Source organism: Bombus flavifrons, chromosome 13 (assembly GCF_040668555.2).
Source record: "Bombus flavifrons isolate JBK064 chromosome 13, iyBomFlav1_principal, whole genome shotgun sequence".
Classification (NCBI taxonomy): domain Eukaryota; kingdom Metazoa; phylum Arthropoda; class Insecta; order Hymenoptera; family Apidae; genus Bombus; species Bombus flavifrons.
This window is the reverse complement of record NC_138454.1, coordinates 7,677,256-7,691,688: the sequence shown is the minus strand read 5'-3', so window position 1 is coordinate 7,691,688 and position 14,433 is coordinate 7,677,256. Positions and strand designations below refer to the sequence as shown.

General features: G+C 29.9%; 6 protein-coding genes and 1 long non-coding RNA gene across 10 annotated transcripts; 4 read left to right on the top strand and 3 right to left on the bottom strand.

Annotated features, from left to right (window-relative positions):
* Positions 1–124: 124 nt before the first annotated feature.
* On the bottom strand, positions 125–3,597 carry LOC138186274 (uncharacterized aarF domain-containing protein kinase 2-like). Its single transcript, XM_069125951.1, is given in 10 exon segments — positions 125–1,052; positions 1,153–1,269; positions 1,352–1,603; positions 1,606–1,899; positions 1,985–2,102; positions 2,187–2,298; positions 2,371–2,412; positions 2,587–2,662; positions 2,752–2,984; positions 3,040–3,597. Coding segments are annotated over 10 exon segments (1,818 nt in total). The 5' UTR covers positions 3,416–3,597; the 3' UTR covers positions 125–854.
* A 135-nt stretch (positions 3,598–3,732) lies between these two features.
* Positions 3,733–4,923, top strand: LOC138186272 (transmembrane protein 216). The gene has a single exon (XM_069125949.1). It carries the CDS (start codon positions 4,406–4,408, stop codon positions 4,832–4,834), a length of 429 nt encoding a protein of 142 aa, XP_068982050.1. The 5' UTR covers positions 3,733–4,405; the 3' UTR covers positions 4,835–4,923.
* On the bottom strand, positions 4,522–8,297 carry LOC138186268 (adenosine 3'-phospho 5'-phosphosulfate transporter 1). The gene is made up of 9 exons (XM_069125943.1): positions 8,185–8,297; positions 7,731–8,095; positions 7,350–7,558; positions 7,066–7,274; positions 6,384–6,608; positions 6,140–6,290; positions 5,855–6,066; positions 5,657–5,782; positions 4,522–5,581 (listed from the first exon to the last, which is right to left on the bottom strand). The coding sequence occupies exons 2-9, from the start codon at positions 7,760–7,762 to the stop codon at positions 5,423–5,425; spliced, it is 1,323 nt and encodes a 440-aa protein (XP_068982044.1). The 5' UTR covers positions 7,763–8,095; positions 8,185–8,297; the 3' UTR covers positions 4,522–5,422.
* LOC138186275 (uncharacterized) lies at positions 6,710–7,132 on the top strand. Its single transcript, XR_011174853.1, has 2 exons — positions 6,710–6,921; positions 7,033–7,132. It is a non-coding gene; the product is annotated as an uncharacterized LOC138186275 (long non-coding RNA).
* Positions 8,298–8,493: 196 nt separating the features above from the next.
* dnk (deoxynucleoside kinase) lies at positions 8,494–10,474 on the top strand. Its single transcript, XM_069125948.1, has 4 exons — positions 8,494–8,651; positions 8,965–9,161; positions 9,244–9,493; positions 9,575–10,474. Exons 1-4 carry the CDS (start codon positions 8,639–8,641, stop codon positions 9,829–9,831), a joined length of 717 nt encoding a protein of 238 aa, XP_068982049.1. The 5' UTR covers positions 8,494–8,638; the 3' UTR covers positions 9,832–10,474.
* Positions 10,475–10,499: 25 nt separating this feature from the next.
* On the bottom strand, positions 10,500–12,924 carry imd (death domain-containing immune deficiency protein). 4 transcript variants are annotated; one of them, XM_069125912.1, is made up of 5 exons: positions 12,764–12,924; positions 12,034–12,209; positions 11,357–11,846; positions 10,946–11,271; positions 10,500–10,860 (listed from the first exon to the last, which is right to left on the bottom strand). In XM_069125912.1, the coding sequence occupies exons 3-5, from the start codon at positions 11,706–11,708 to the stop codon at positions 10,720–10,722; spliced, it is 819 nt and encodes a 272-aa protein (XP_068982013.1). In that variant the 5' UTR covers positions 11,709–11,846; positions 12,034–12,209; positions 12,764–12,924; the 3' UTR covers positions 10,500–10,719. The 4 variants fall into 4 exon arrangements, with proteins under 4 accessions (XP_068982013.1, XP_068982012.1, XP_068982016.1 ...); XM_069125911.1 differs by having other exon boundaries at positions 12,102–12,209; XM_069125915.1 differs by having other exon boundaries at positions 10,951–11,271; positions 12,102–12,209.
* Positions 12,925–12,955: 31 nt separating this feature from the next.
* Positions 12,956–14,426, top strand: LOC138186256 (uncharacterized). Its single transcript, XM_069125910.1, has 4 exons — positions 12,956–13,291; positions 13,370–13,765; positions 13,859–14,043; positions 14,125–14,426. The coding sequence occupies exons 1-4, from the start codon at positions 13,160–13,162 to the stop codon at positions 14,408–14,410; spliced, it is 999 nt and encodes a 332-aa protein (XP_068982011.1). The 5' UTR covers positions 12,956–13,159; the 3' UTR covers positions 14,411–14,426.
* The last annotated feature ends 7 nt before the right edge of the window (positions 14,427–14,433 follow it).

Here is a 14,433-nt window from a genome sequence, read left to right as displayed (position 1 = left end):
ATAAAATCAAATGTATAAATCGTTTTAAAGCGATCAGAGACGAGAAAACTAAGAAATATCGTCAAATTTGCTAAAGTATATGTAATAATATGTATATTTAAAGATGTAAGACGTGTAACAAAAATTGTATAGTTTATAGGTTTTTATACAAACAGAGATACAATTAGAAAAGCGATTTACGATATTTACAATCGATGTTATTGCAAAGATTGCCAATGATCAGACAGAAGTAGAATTTTTTCGCAAATATGAGATACATACGAAAGGTATAAAAAAAGCAATCCGAAGAGAGGAACATGTACGGAACACTTACCCATATATATATGTGTGTACGTACGCATATACACACATACGGGTGGTATATCGTTGTACGAAAGGTAGTCGACCAACCAGGAAGTGATCACGAGCAACTGGTCACTCGCCGGAATTCTGTCCGTTGCGATTACACGCAATTTCTGTGTAGTCTGCTTTAAAATTGGAATTCCTCTTCGGATTCGTATAATGACATGTTATTAAAACGGGAAATTTCTCGTGCGGGACTTTATTCAGTGACGAAGATAGTCGCGCGTGTATTCGATAAAACAAATTCCTTCCAAATTCTTCCTTGGTAGCTTTACTCTTCCAATCCTTTGTGTTATATGCGTATAACATACAATCCTCTCCTTTATGTTATATAATTTTTCAAAAACAGAATAATGCGAACGCACAAACGCGTTTTACAATCGCAAAGTAACAAATTCTTTCGGGATTAGGATTCCAGAACCTCTTTTGATCGTCTTGACAACAGATGATACGTTTCTTTCGTTTCCTAAATTTCCCGACGTGTTTTAGTACTTGAAACGATATTTCACAATTTAATCGTCGTACGACGCTGTACTTGTAAAAATGAACGGCACAACCTCTGTGAAGATATCGATATTTGGATCCAGACTGCGACCGAGGCCTTCGATCACTACCATACTGAGAATCACGCTGCTGAAGGTTCCGTCTTGCTTCACACGATGCCGAACCATCGCGGAAAACAATTCAGTCACAACGGTACTCACGTCTACCTGTAACATTTTGAAACGTTCCTCTGAAAGGGTTTTGATCGATTTCTACCATTATTTCTCGCATTATACACTCGTGTCTTTGAAAATGTTTTAAGATTACATTGATTCTACTTCGAAGATGCGAGTTTACGATATCTTTCATTGTATTCTTAAAACCGTCTGGGTCGGGGGATACGCGCGAACTATGTTCCAGAATGTATTCCGCTGCCAATTCACCCTGAAATAAATAAATGAAAAAGTGAATGGAAGAAAAGTAAAGGTATAAAAAGAGGGCAAAAGTAAGAAATATATGTAGGTACGTTTCCCATGAGCACCGATCGGAAGACATTCTTAAGATTTTGTCGACAGCGATCGTTCAGAGACACTACCAAACCACAATCGAGTATGACCAAGCGTGGATAAGTCGGTAAGTACTTCCGATCAATAAATTTCCAAAACCAGGCTCTAATTTTTCCAATAGGTTCGCGATTTGTCTGTACCAAGATATTACCAGGATGCAAGTCACAGTGAATGAAGTTGTCTTTAAACACCTGTCATTTTCCCGATAACTTTCATTGTAATTAATTAAGAAGTCTATGAGAATTATTCGACACGATATCAATCATGTTGACAGACCGCGCTATACCATTTTTAAAATCGTTTTAATCCCTATCTTAGCCAGCTTTCCTTGCAATGTTGTATCGTGATCTTCGAGATAATCGGAAATTGGAAAACCTTCGTGAAAACTTTCCACGAGAACTTCGCGTTGAGTAAAATCTGTGTAGGGCCGGGGGAATATGACATCCTTTTTCCTCGAAAAATTTTTCGAAAACTGAATCAAATTCTGTGCTTCCAAATTCATGTCAACCTTTACAAAACAGTTAGTGTATAAGGACAAACATTTCAAATAGCTCTATAAGATTTAAGCAATTAAACTTGAACGTGAAGCTTGCTTGATTTTCCATTATTTGTGAAAATTCATCGATGCAATCGTTAAGACTGAGCCATTGCAATTGAGGCACGATATATGTCGCGCATTTGCAAATCCCTCTCATTATGCAAAGATCTCTTCTAAATTAAACGACAAAGAAAAACGATCCAGAGATTCAGGAAGATTGGTTATTATTTTCCATTACACCACGGTATATCTCATACCTTAGTTGTCCTTTAATTCCAGGATGTAAAATTTTAACCGCTACCGGTTGTAGCTTCCGACTTACATATGCATTAACGTTCTTATCTGTTTCATCAATATTCAACGTTTTCTCTGAAATTATTTTATGTCACGTGAAATGTTTACAATTCGATATAGTAAAACTAATTTTTTTCGTATATTTACCAATGAAACTGATTAACGAGCCAAATTTCAAATATTCGATAACTGCAACAAGATTCACGACATATTATACATTTATATATATACGTATTAAGAACTACGGAAGCATTAGAGCTTTTATTTTTCGTATGACTGGAAGTTTCGTTGAAGTTTGATCAGAGGCATGTGTAGCAATATGTTAGATAAGATGAAAGAAAGGATCGTGCTTAAATGGCTTACTTTGAATAAATGCAGGTATTTGAGGTTTTCGCGTTACATCCACTCGAGCATTCAGATCTACCCATGCCTTGTACACCTGCCGGTCGGACAGATTCATCAAATCGAATGAACGGACAAAATACAATCTATCAATCAAACTTGATCGATCCAATTTCATTTTTATACCTGAGCACAACATCCTGATCCGATAGGCATCTCGTGTTCGAATTTTACGAATATATTCCTCCAATTCGAGCCGTATATGGCTTTAAGCAATTGCTTTGTATAAATCCAAGAATGTGCGGAAGCGTTATGTTGCAATAATGACAGCGTACGACAAACATCTTCAGGAAACAAATCTTTTCTTGTTGACGCCCATTGACCGAATTTTATAAAAATTGGCCCGAGAAATTCGATACCTGCAATTGTAACCTGCGAACGATATATGTTTTCCTTTGACTAACGAATAATTACCTTTCCGGAGGATTATCGGAAACACGTGTCCATGTGTAAAACGTGTGATCAAATATACGACAGTCAATCCAGTAAGGATAGAACCTATCACAAGAATTCTTGCCACGATTAAGATTATATCAAAGAAACTTTCGTATTCCGTGTTCTTTGCCAACAGATCGTTTTCATAAATTTGCGTTCGATGCTGAGGCTTGTAAGACAAGATAAGAACAGCTTTAACCACTCGCTTCGAACTTTCAAAATTGCTAACGTTTCTTACTATCGATCGATGAAATCGTATCGGGGTTACATATTTTTTTCTTTGCCACTTTTCTCCAAGATTTTGAAGGAATTTGTTGAAACGAAATGCTCTTGAAAAGTTCGAATAGAAAGCCATCGCAGATCATTCATCGCATTCGGATGGTGGCTCTGTCATGATAGATTACCCATCGATTACTTCTATAAACTTTTCATTTTTCGAATTAATCCATTCTTCCATAGTCTTTAGGGGTTCGTTCAAATCATATATTTCGATAAAGATATCTTTTAGATATAACAACTTCTATTTGTAAAGGTTAAAATACATATTAACATTCAATATTACATACTGAGGTCATGTTAATATTCCTTCGAAATCTATACATGCATGTTAAAGTACATACATATGTTATTCAAATTTTGTAATCAAATTACGTACATTTCTTGTTTCCTCATTTGGTAGCACTGCTCGGTATATTCATGATATATGAATCACGAGTCGGTTGTTATTCCTTTCGTGAAAGTGGGTGTCTACTAAACTTTTCTTTGATGTATAAGCTTTCCTAACTGAAATACTAAATGTATAATCAAGGAAACGTAACGAAAGATAAAAGTTTCAAAGAAAACAGTGGAAATGATTACTACACTACTTTACTTCTAAGAAATTCGGTTGTGTTTACACCTTCTTAACCAAACTTGATCTTTATGATCTTCGCTTTATATATTTATGATCAGTAGTTAACTAAGAACACCTCCTATCAACAATTCGCTAGAATAATCTACAAACGTTATTCTAGATCTGAATATTCATATATGCACGCATGTTGTGACATATTCAAAAATAAAATCTGAAGGTAACCTCCATTTGCGTGCGTAACACCCAAGAATGACATCGTCGTTGTAGCATAGAAAACTAAGAATGAATTTTTAAAGTTAAAAAGAAAGAATATAAATGAAATTCAATAAATGAACGGAAAAAGCATTGTATATACTTCATCGAGAAGGTGTGAATTATAATGGATACGGAACAACATTTTTCATAATTAGGTATATTAAAAGAGAATGAGTTAATATTAGATAGAACTTAATAAGCATAAGGTTTCTAACAGTGTTAAAGAGTCATTGTAGAATGCCTACAATAGCCAGTTCATCTTTAACGTACGAAATTCTTATGTATCTAAACTCTTTTTATTTTGGTATGTTTGCTATATGTGAACTGGGTATGGGCTTTTTTAAAGCTGCGAATCTACCTTCACCTGGCACAAATACAACATTGGCAGAGTTTGCGCTTTTGTTCTTACTTATAATCACAGAAGGAGCCAGAATTTATTTTGGAAGGAAAGGGAATTTGACAGAACATGGATTACCAATTCTTATTGGAGTTATTTTAACTGTACCCAGCTCTTTGGCAACGTTATACTTTCTAATTTGGCAAAATTATGTGCTCAGACTAGAAGTGATTCTTTGTAGCATACAATTGGTACTTCTAGCATCTGAGTTAATCATTTCTATCTTGTGCCTCATTGCTATTTACAAACCTTCATCCCCAGAAGAATAAACAACCTCGTTAGTACTTAAGAGTTTTAATTGATTGCATCATATTGTATGTTTCTGGATATTAATAAAAATTAAAAATGATCTAATCTATGAACGAGTATGTTTTTAATCTTCAATAAAATATCCTACAAATTCCTGTATATAAATGAACTTTGTAGACAATAAATCGTACAATCAGTATGTTTTTTATTAATACTTTTCTTGTAAAAATGACATTTTTTGTCTATAATAAAATAAATATTTCTTAAATAAATAATGCATTTTTCTGTCTAATTATTTTTAATATGTATATACGTATATATACATATATATATATATATATGTATGTATGTGTATTTAAAAGTACTTCACTTAAAAGTACATTAGTACATTATCAAATAACAGATTTGAAAACTGGATGTTTAAAAATAACTGATTGTTTTCTCCAGTGCTTGTAAAATATATATGAAAACTGTCAAAATAGTATAATCAATATGAATTGATCACTTTTTTCTAACTATATCTAACAAAACTTATGTACATTTAAAAAAGAAATGTACAAAATTTAATGAAATTTGTATCTATGCCTTTTTGTTTCCATAATTAACTTTTATACTATTTGCGCAGCCCTACGTCTTCTTATTGCACGTAATCGATTGCTACAATACATTCGTAAGAATATCGAACCAAATACTAGTAGAATGCCAATGATACCAATGACTGTCACACGATGATGATATACCAAACAAGATAATAATATAGCCAAACCCTGAAAAAGGAAGAAAACGATACCTCTTAAGCTTGTTTATTTTATTAATAGTAATATATTTAACAAAATAATTACCTGTCTTATAGTCATCATAATGACAAACGTCACTGGGCCAAATTTAGAAATTGTATAAAAGATATACAATTGACCACTTGCTGAACAAATTGATATAAGTGAGCAATCCACAATGAACCTAGGATACTGTGCAATAATAAGAATATTAAAGTTGTATCAGAGATTGTTGCTATCATTACCTTAATTAATTAAAATTACCTTTGTCATAAAGGAAAATATAAGAGGGAAACTTGATTGTTGAAATAAGGACATTGCAGTTAATAAACAGGAGAACATATTAACTACACACATCATTTGCACACTCGTTACCCCATACTCATTAAATAATGCACTTTGCCAGGTACTTGTAAAACTATCTAATAATAAATAGCCTCCTAAGAGAATAATACCAGATATAGTTGTAGCTCCATCTAAAAGCATTGAAACAATAATTAGAGAAAAAAAAGATTAGTAAATTTACAGTAAATGACAAAAAGCGCTCACCGCCTTTGTAATCTGAACTATTTAACATGAACAATGTCATTCCAATAGAAATGAGTACAGCTGTAACATATTCGTAATATTCATATGTGGTATGTGAAACTACCTTTCCCATTATCATTACTGGAATTATTTTCGAAGCTTTTGCCAATACCTGAAATATATATACCATATTTAATTAAACGTAATTACCAAACAAAATTCTGGAATCAAGAAATAAAAAACAAAATGTTAAACAAATGAATACCTGTGTTGGGAAACTAACATACTTTAGAGCTTCATATTGACACCAACTGCTCATGATATTTGATAAGGAGCTAAATGCATACTTATAAAGAGGTGCTTTGTGTTGTGGTTGTCTTTGAATTATTAAATACAACCCTGACATTAAGAATGCAAGAATTCGATTTACAAATACTAGAAATTGTGAATCTTGGAAATGATCCTTGTTGCCAGCAACGTCTTCATATTCCTAAAAAATTAAATGTTTTCATAAAAGATTTTTGATGATTGTATAATATTAAACTAGACTATTCATACTTATAACATATTATGAATTTTGCAACCTACATTTTAAACATCATCTCGAAACAGTATTAAAAGTCTATGTTCAAGAAAATAGAGTTGCAAATTCAAAAATCTTTGCTTTACAGAAACCTTGGATATCCTAGAAGTAGTGACTAGCAATGATCAAACTCTAAGTTAAGAATGTTTTTTAGTACACGATGGGCATTATCTCATATTAACATGTACTTGAAAATTGTTAATGTTGTTATTTTACATTTGTCCAAATGTATAATTTCTTAAAGATAATTCACTGTAAAACATTCCTTGCTTCGTAATTTCATAAATTTCTTTATCAATGTATGGTATGTATGCATATATGTGCATGTGAGTGTGTGTGTGTTTTTTTATTAAACAGATTATACCTGCGTCATTATTTTTTCTTGTAAGTAACCCCATGTTAAATAACTAATTTGCAACCCAAAAAAACAATATAGGAGTAACAAAGTATCTTGTGTAAAAGTACGTTGGCTATGATTCGATGGCGTAGATGTATAAGAAGATGAATCCAGTAGTCCTGTTTCATAATGACCCACAAAACATAAATGTACTAGTTTGGGTATGCACCCTTTGCCTGTTTAAAAGCATCACAATTTTAAATAAAAGTTCATAAATTCTCTTCATTTAATTAATATATCCTATCACTTACCTCCCCTTTGGATATATTTGGTATGACGAACATATTTGTATATGAGGCAACCTGGCAATAATACAGTAGCATAACTCAATAAATTTAAGCATAATTTAATAATCCAATTATAGGAGGAAGTTTTTAAAAAATTTTCTCCGGTATTCACAAAAGACTTAATAATTTCACTAGCTCCAAATATAAGGCTTACTGAAAGTAGTAGCAATATGCTACAGAAAAAATTATATTAATAAGTGAAAAATATCATCCAAGGATTTTATTTATTTGTACTATATTTCTTAGAAGAGAGAGGAAAAGAAAGAAGAAAAGAAATAAAAAGGGAATCATAATGTTAATGCATGACAGTCTCATTATTTCAACAATTTCGTATTTAAAACTTACCATATTATAGCATCGCCCAAAAAATTTCGCATTGTTCCAATTATAATAGAATTTCAGTAAAAATAAATGATTATGAATTAACTGATTGTTTCATAATTTTGTTTTTCAACATCAAATATTTTATGATTGCCCTACATGTACTACATGTTGCGCGTACGTTTAATACATAATGTTATTTAAATCATTTTAAGAAATTAATTATTTAGAAGCAAGATATAGAATTCATCAAAAATCCGTAATAAAAAATACAATATAATATTCTGACTAATAATTGAAAGGTATCTAAAAATATTTCGTTAAATCATCATTTAAAATGTAAGTCACTTGCATTTTCCTAACAACCAACTGATACAACAAACTCATATCTGTTGACAGAAAAACTATATGTATACATATGTACATATATATACATATATCATGGCCATCGATGTATATATGCTTTATAAATACATACGTTAGTTCGATTGTTCCACTTTTTTATCCAACAACTTTGATCATTTAATACATGCCTCTTATTAACTTATAAATGCAAAATTCCGAATCTTATTTTATTTTGTATACATGTCAATAATAGAGTATATTTATTTCCCTTAGCTTATAATAAATATTTCAATTCAATACAAAGCTTTCACTGTTTCAGATACATTCTTTTTTGTAATAAAAATAATACATCTGCATATCCGCGTATGTAATGAAATAATATTTTAACTTGCGCAATATATCATTTAACCCATTATAGTGCACGTAATAGTAAAGTTTGAACTATCGATATACCAATCTTTGATACAACTACGCAATGGTTATACGGTAAATGAAAATATAAAATGCTCGAAGATTAAAAATATAAATAAAACCTTTATTCTTCTATAATATAATAACGTAAATTGTTTAAAAAAAATTACTCAATCATGACTTCATTAGGTAAATATTAATTTAATAAAAGACAACCAAAGATAATTTGAAGAATGACAAATTATAGAGCTACTATTTCTATCTACATGTACGTCCATCTTTAAAAGAACTTATCAGTAAAAGAGCTGAACAGAAAATTTGCGCGGGAAATTTATCAAACAATGTTTCAATGTAACTGTGACATAGCAGTAGCATATAATCATATTAAATATAAATGCGATATTTTTAATAATTAGTATTTCATATATTTCATATGAAAATAGAACAATTCATTACTACAAGATCATTACTACAAGATAACATATTTTTGTATTTTCTTAAGGCAAATCTGTGTTTCTACTAATAAAAATGACTACTTCTGTTTGCAAATTGTATAAGAGACCATTTACAGTATGCATAGAGGGCAATATAGGAAGTGGTAAGACAACATTCTTAAGTCATTTTAAACAATTTAACAATACAACCGTTTTACAAGAACCAGTAGAACTTTGGCGAAATGTTGCTGGAACAAATTTGTTGGTAAGATTATTTGAATATAGATTTATTGCTATTCATGTAAAAATATATGTAACATTGATAAATATTCGCTTAAAATATTTAGGAATTAATGTACACAAATCCTAGGCGCTATAGTTTCTTATTTCAATCCTATGTACAGCTAACAATGCTGCAACTTCATACTTACAAATCTCCAATGCCTTATAAAATTATGGAAAGATCAGTATTTAGCTCGAGGTGCTTTATAGAAACTATGAAGCGTTCTAAACTATTACAAGATGTAGAAGTAATGGTCTTAGAAGATTGGTATGACTGGTGTATACAGAATGCTAATATAGTAACGGATTTAATAAGTATGTTATCATAAATGCATAATATAAATTATATGTTTCTCATTGATAATAATATTAGTTATTATATTTATATTAATGCAGTTTATTTGAGGACATCGCCGGATGTTGTATATCAGAGAATGAAAACAAGAGCGAGGAAAGAAGAAAATTGTGTATCATTAGAATATTTACAGCAAGTTCATAATATTCATGATGAGTGGCTCTATCATCAGACACTATTTAGCGTATCAGCACCAGTTTTAATAATAGATGGAAATAAAAGTTTACAAGAAATGGTCACACAATTTGAAAATTGCAAAGACTTAATTTTTGGTAAAAAAGGGGAAAAACAAAATTAGGAAAGAAAGAAAAATATGTTACAAATGTATGTATGTATTACTTGAAAATATTTTTTGTATTTCTTATTTATATTACGTATTTGAATTGCTTATATATATTAATTGTACATTAATCGCACATATTTTCTATTTGTATACATACTAGAAATATAATATAATAATTTTAAGTATACCTGTATGTACAGAGAGTGAGAGAGAAAGGGAAAGTGGTAAAGTCAATCGTTTTATAATGATTGTATAATATGACATAATTGTACATTTAATATATATATATGAAATAATTGCATTTAAGAAAAAGATGGATTTCTGAACCCTAAGCAGTGAAAGATTATACATAGTTGCTAATGCAAAACTGCAGTTATCTTAAGCAAAGCAGCAATCGGCGGATGATAAGCCACGCTTTCGTGGGCAAATGGATATCCTAAGAATAAGATATTTGTACCTGGAAAATACATATCTACATAACCATGTCTGTCGCGACTCACGGTACTATCCGCGACTTTGCCCTCAGTTTTCCTTGCCCATGGAACGCCCACTTATGCTGCTTTATATTGATGTTTGCATTAATTGCATCTTGTTCGACGATAACTACATGCGTAATTAAGATTAATGTTATTGTAAGATTAGAAGATTATATTATAGGATTGTAAATATTATATTATATTCGTTAGAATTTATTTATTAAAACGACTCTTTAATACAATATACATTACAGATAGAAACAGCAGTTAACTTTTTACTCTAGTTATTATAATTAATATAAATTGGATACAATTAAAAATAATTTTCGCTTCTGACTAATAAATATGATAATTACTTGTGGAATATATTCGATTAAAAGATAAATTGTTCAAAGATTTATTATTACAAAGATACAGTTAAAAAGCGTTATGTCGACTCGCTGCGAGCAGAAGCTAATCGTATTGCACAATCGTATTCTTTACAAATCCATAAGATGTTTATCAAATTACCAATATCTGCATTTTTTGTATTAGCTTGTTTCCAGTCCAGAAATATTTGATAAATTACCTAGAAATATGGTCATTAGTACAAAAACTTGCAGTGATACAGATAAGAATATAAACGAGAAATAGTATATTGGAATCAAATTTACTTCACTTATGCCCCTAAATTTGTAATTTTCTTCGAATTGTTCAATTTGACCGTCCGAATATAACAATTTTCTAGCAACGTCTTTCCAACCATGTCCAACATAAGTTTTAATTATAAATATGTCATCTAAATTAATTTCGTCAGTACAAGTACGTAAACGTTCTACTTCTGCTGGCATTTGTCGAATATTTTTTGTCCATGTTTCTTCTGATGCATCAGAATTATTCTTAGCAAATTGATTAATATTACAAATGTAACTAGTTTTAGAGCCAATTTTTACACCGTTTGAATTAATTATATTGTAATTCACTACATGTGTTCCTTGTGCTGTAAAGTAAAACATGATCGCTTTAATACAAACAAATTTAACAAATTTGATTTTTTTCAAGTTTAAAGAGTGAATAATACTTACAATGTTTGCGTTGTTTCGATTTTGTTTTCGTTTTAATATTCGGTTTTCTACGTTCTTTTGCATCATCTTGGGAACCTTTCGTATCATTCAGATCTTGTTTTTCGGTAGAAGACTTGGCGCTTGTAATAGGTACTGCGTCGTCTTTTTCGGGGGACGTTACGTTCTTTAATTCCAATTGTGGTTCTGTAGTAATTGGAACAGATTCGAATTTGGTCGTCTTCGTTTCATCACCGTTTACTGTATTTGGTTCTAAATTGTGAGTATATCCTTCGATCGGTATTCGTGGTGGATCAGGTTTCGCATCGGTTGTTAACATATGAAAACGATGAGATAAATTTGAAAGTATTGGCATTTTCCTCGAAATTCAAATGCCGTTCAAAAGAAGTATCTCTTCGCTATCTTTTTTTTTATGATAGAAGTATCATAATATAAATTTTATATTTTCACTACCATCATGATTGATGAATACTACATTTTCTGATAAAGTAATCTACGAAATAAATATATTTTATAAATATAAAGCCAACTCGAAAAAAGAAAAACATGGACGTAACAAATTACATATATCCATTTGTTAATTTCTTTATTACATAATTATACAACTTTTATAATTGCATATATTTCAATTCTTTATATCATACCGATATGAAGATCAATTCGAGGAAGGGATTATTTACCTTATTTTAATTAAAATATCAGATATTTAACAATATTTTCTTTGCATATTCTTCATTCGTATCCTTACCTTTCCTTTTGGATATTGAGTTAAGGAAATCTTCCCAGAAAAATTGTTATTTTTAATAAAATTTTTATTTCCTTATTATTCATGCATTATGTTCTGAATCGACGATATCTAGAACACGAAAATTTATAAAAATAATTACAAACAAAAAACATTAATTAGAAATATTAATGACATGAATATGAATATGATTCTTAATGACCTTAAGATAATCTGGGTTTTCCAGAAGTGAAAGTTCGTCGCAATGATGTTATCACGAGTAATAATTATCAATACACAAAACTTGAATAACCGAATTTAAAATAGACAAAGATTTCCTCTTATTGTTTGTAACATTGTTTTAATTGCTTAATTTATGCTAATTCATTCTCATGAAACTTGATATAAATACAGTATGAATCATTTCAGAAACACATTGTCCGTAATAAAAGTGTAACATTTCAAATAATGTCTATTACTTATCAATATCCAAAAGCAATAAAAGCGCGAAAGTTTTAAAAAATCATGTTTCATATTGAAAGCAGTATTCTCTTTTTGCTAATTGCAACACAATTGAATGATGTAAAATATTTTGAAACAAAATATTTACATGCGTATAGGATCTACATTTCAGATAAATTTCCTTGTTTAAAATATTTAAATTAATTTAGTCCTGCAAGACTTACAGTATCTCGATTCCTGTGCGTTTTTCAACTTGAATATCCTTTCTTTATTTCACAAAAAGTTATATGCGTTTATTTGTATACATGATAATATCACTTCTAAATAAAATTTATTAGCGCGCACACACTGTTATTTCGTTGTTAACCTCTTGACTGTCATGAAGCTACTCAACAGGTGGTATGGTTTACTTGACACTACTTGACACAAACGTATCGTTAGGATATGACGTAAATGTATAATTTTATTATGTACGAGATTTAATATATTTTCACTCGCAATCAAATTTTTCTTTTCTCTCCAATTATAATTTATTTTATTTAAGTAAAATTTTCTTATATTTTCTTTAGTACATAATACAATAAAAGTATCTCTTTGTAAATTGACTTATTATTAAAAATATGAATCCGGAAAATATTTTAAAAAATTATGTATTATCCCAATATACCACGGAAAAGTTAATAGTAATTAAAGAGAAATTAAAACAAGATATAATTCAAGCTGATCCTTTTTGGCAAATAGTAACTAGGAAGGTTAGTATTAATAGTTGTATTAGGAAACAAAATTATATTTAAGGAAAATAATATTGAAGCTTGCATTATCTCACTTAGAAAGGAGTACAAGATATAGATGTAGAAGAAACTTTAAACGAAAGCAATAATGATTGTAATGATATTTTATCCAACACGTCCGATCAATTTTCATCTACTCAGTTTTATTTTACACAACTTGATAAGCTCTGTGATAAAAATATTAAACAGGAGTGTGTACCAAAACTTGATATCACAGAATATCTTTTTGAAGAATTGGAATGCCCTAATGGAAAATTGGATTTAAATCAATTAGAGAATTTAACAGATGCAGAATTTCAAGAAATAGTCTGTGATTTAGAAAAAAAACTAACTATGCTGGGTACATATAATCTATGTTGTTCCTTGAATAATATGACTTTGGAACAACGAATTAAATACACAGAAACTTTTTATACCCATTTATTATTACCAAAGGTGAAGTTTGAATGATATTAATCTATAAAGAATTAGACTGCTTGTATAAATTTTTACACAAACATGGCTAATAATGTTTGAATATCATTGCAGATTATTGCTTTGAAAGAACCTTCCAGATTACTTTTATCTGCTTTGATAGAGAGCACTCAGAAATTTCCAGATGATATTCAGAAGTTCATTTTTATTCCACTTTTAAACCTTGATTTAACAGACACAACAATTATTGATGCTATAGTAAATACTTTTGAACCTCAAAGACGTATCGTTCTTATTACGTAGGTACTAATCTTATTATTAATCAATTAAACTTCAAAAGAAACTAAAGTGTTAGTAATTGAGCAGTATCATTTTTACAGAGAATATTTATCATATGTGAAAGAACTCAATTCATGGCATCTTTCTTTCCTACGTACTTTGATTGATACTAAGACAGATATTACCACAAATGACAAACTTATACAGTTATTATTTGAGAAAGCGGTTGACTTTGCCAAGGATAAAAATTTTGGGAAGCTTGTATTATCATTTATAAAGTCAAATATTAAATTTTCAGATGAACAAAAACAATCATTATGGGAAATAGCAAATACTAATCAAACATTGTTTAAAAAACCTATTCAAAATGTACTAAAATCTATGTAACTTATGTAAATACTACAAACCAC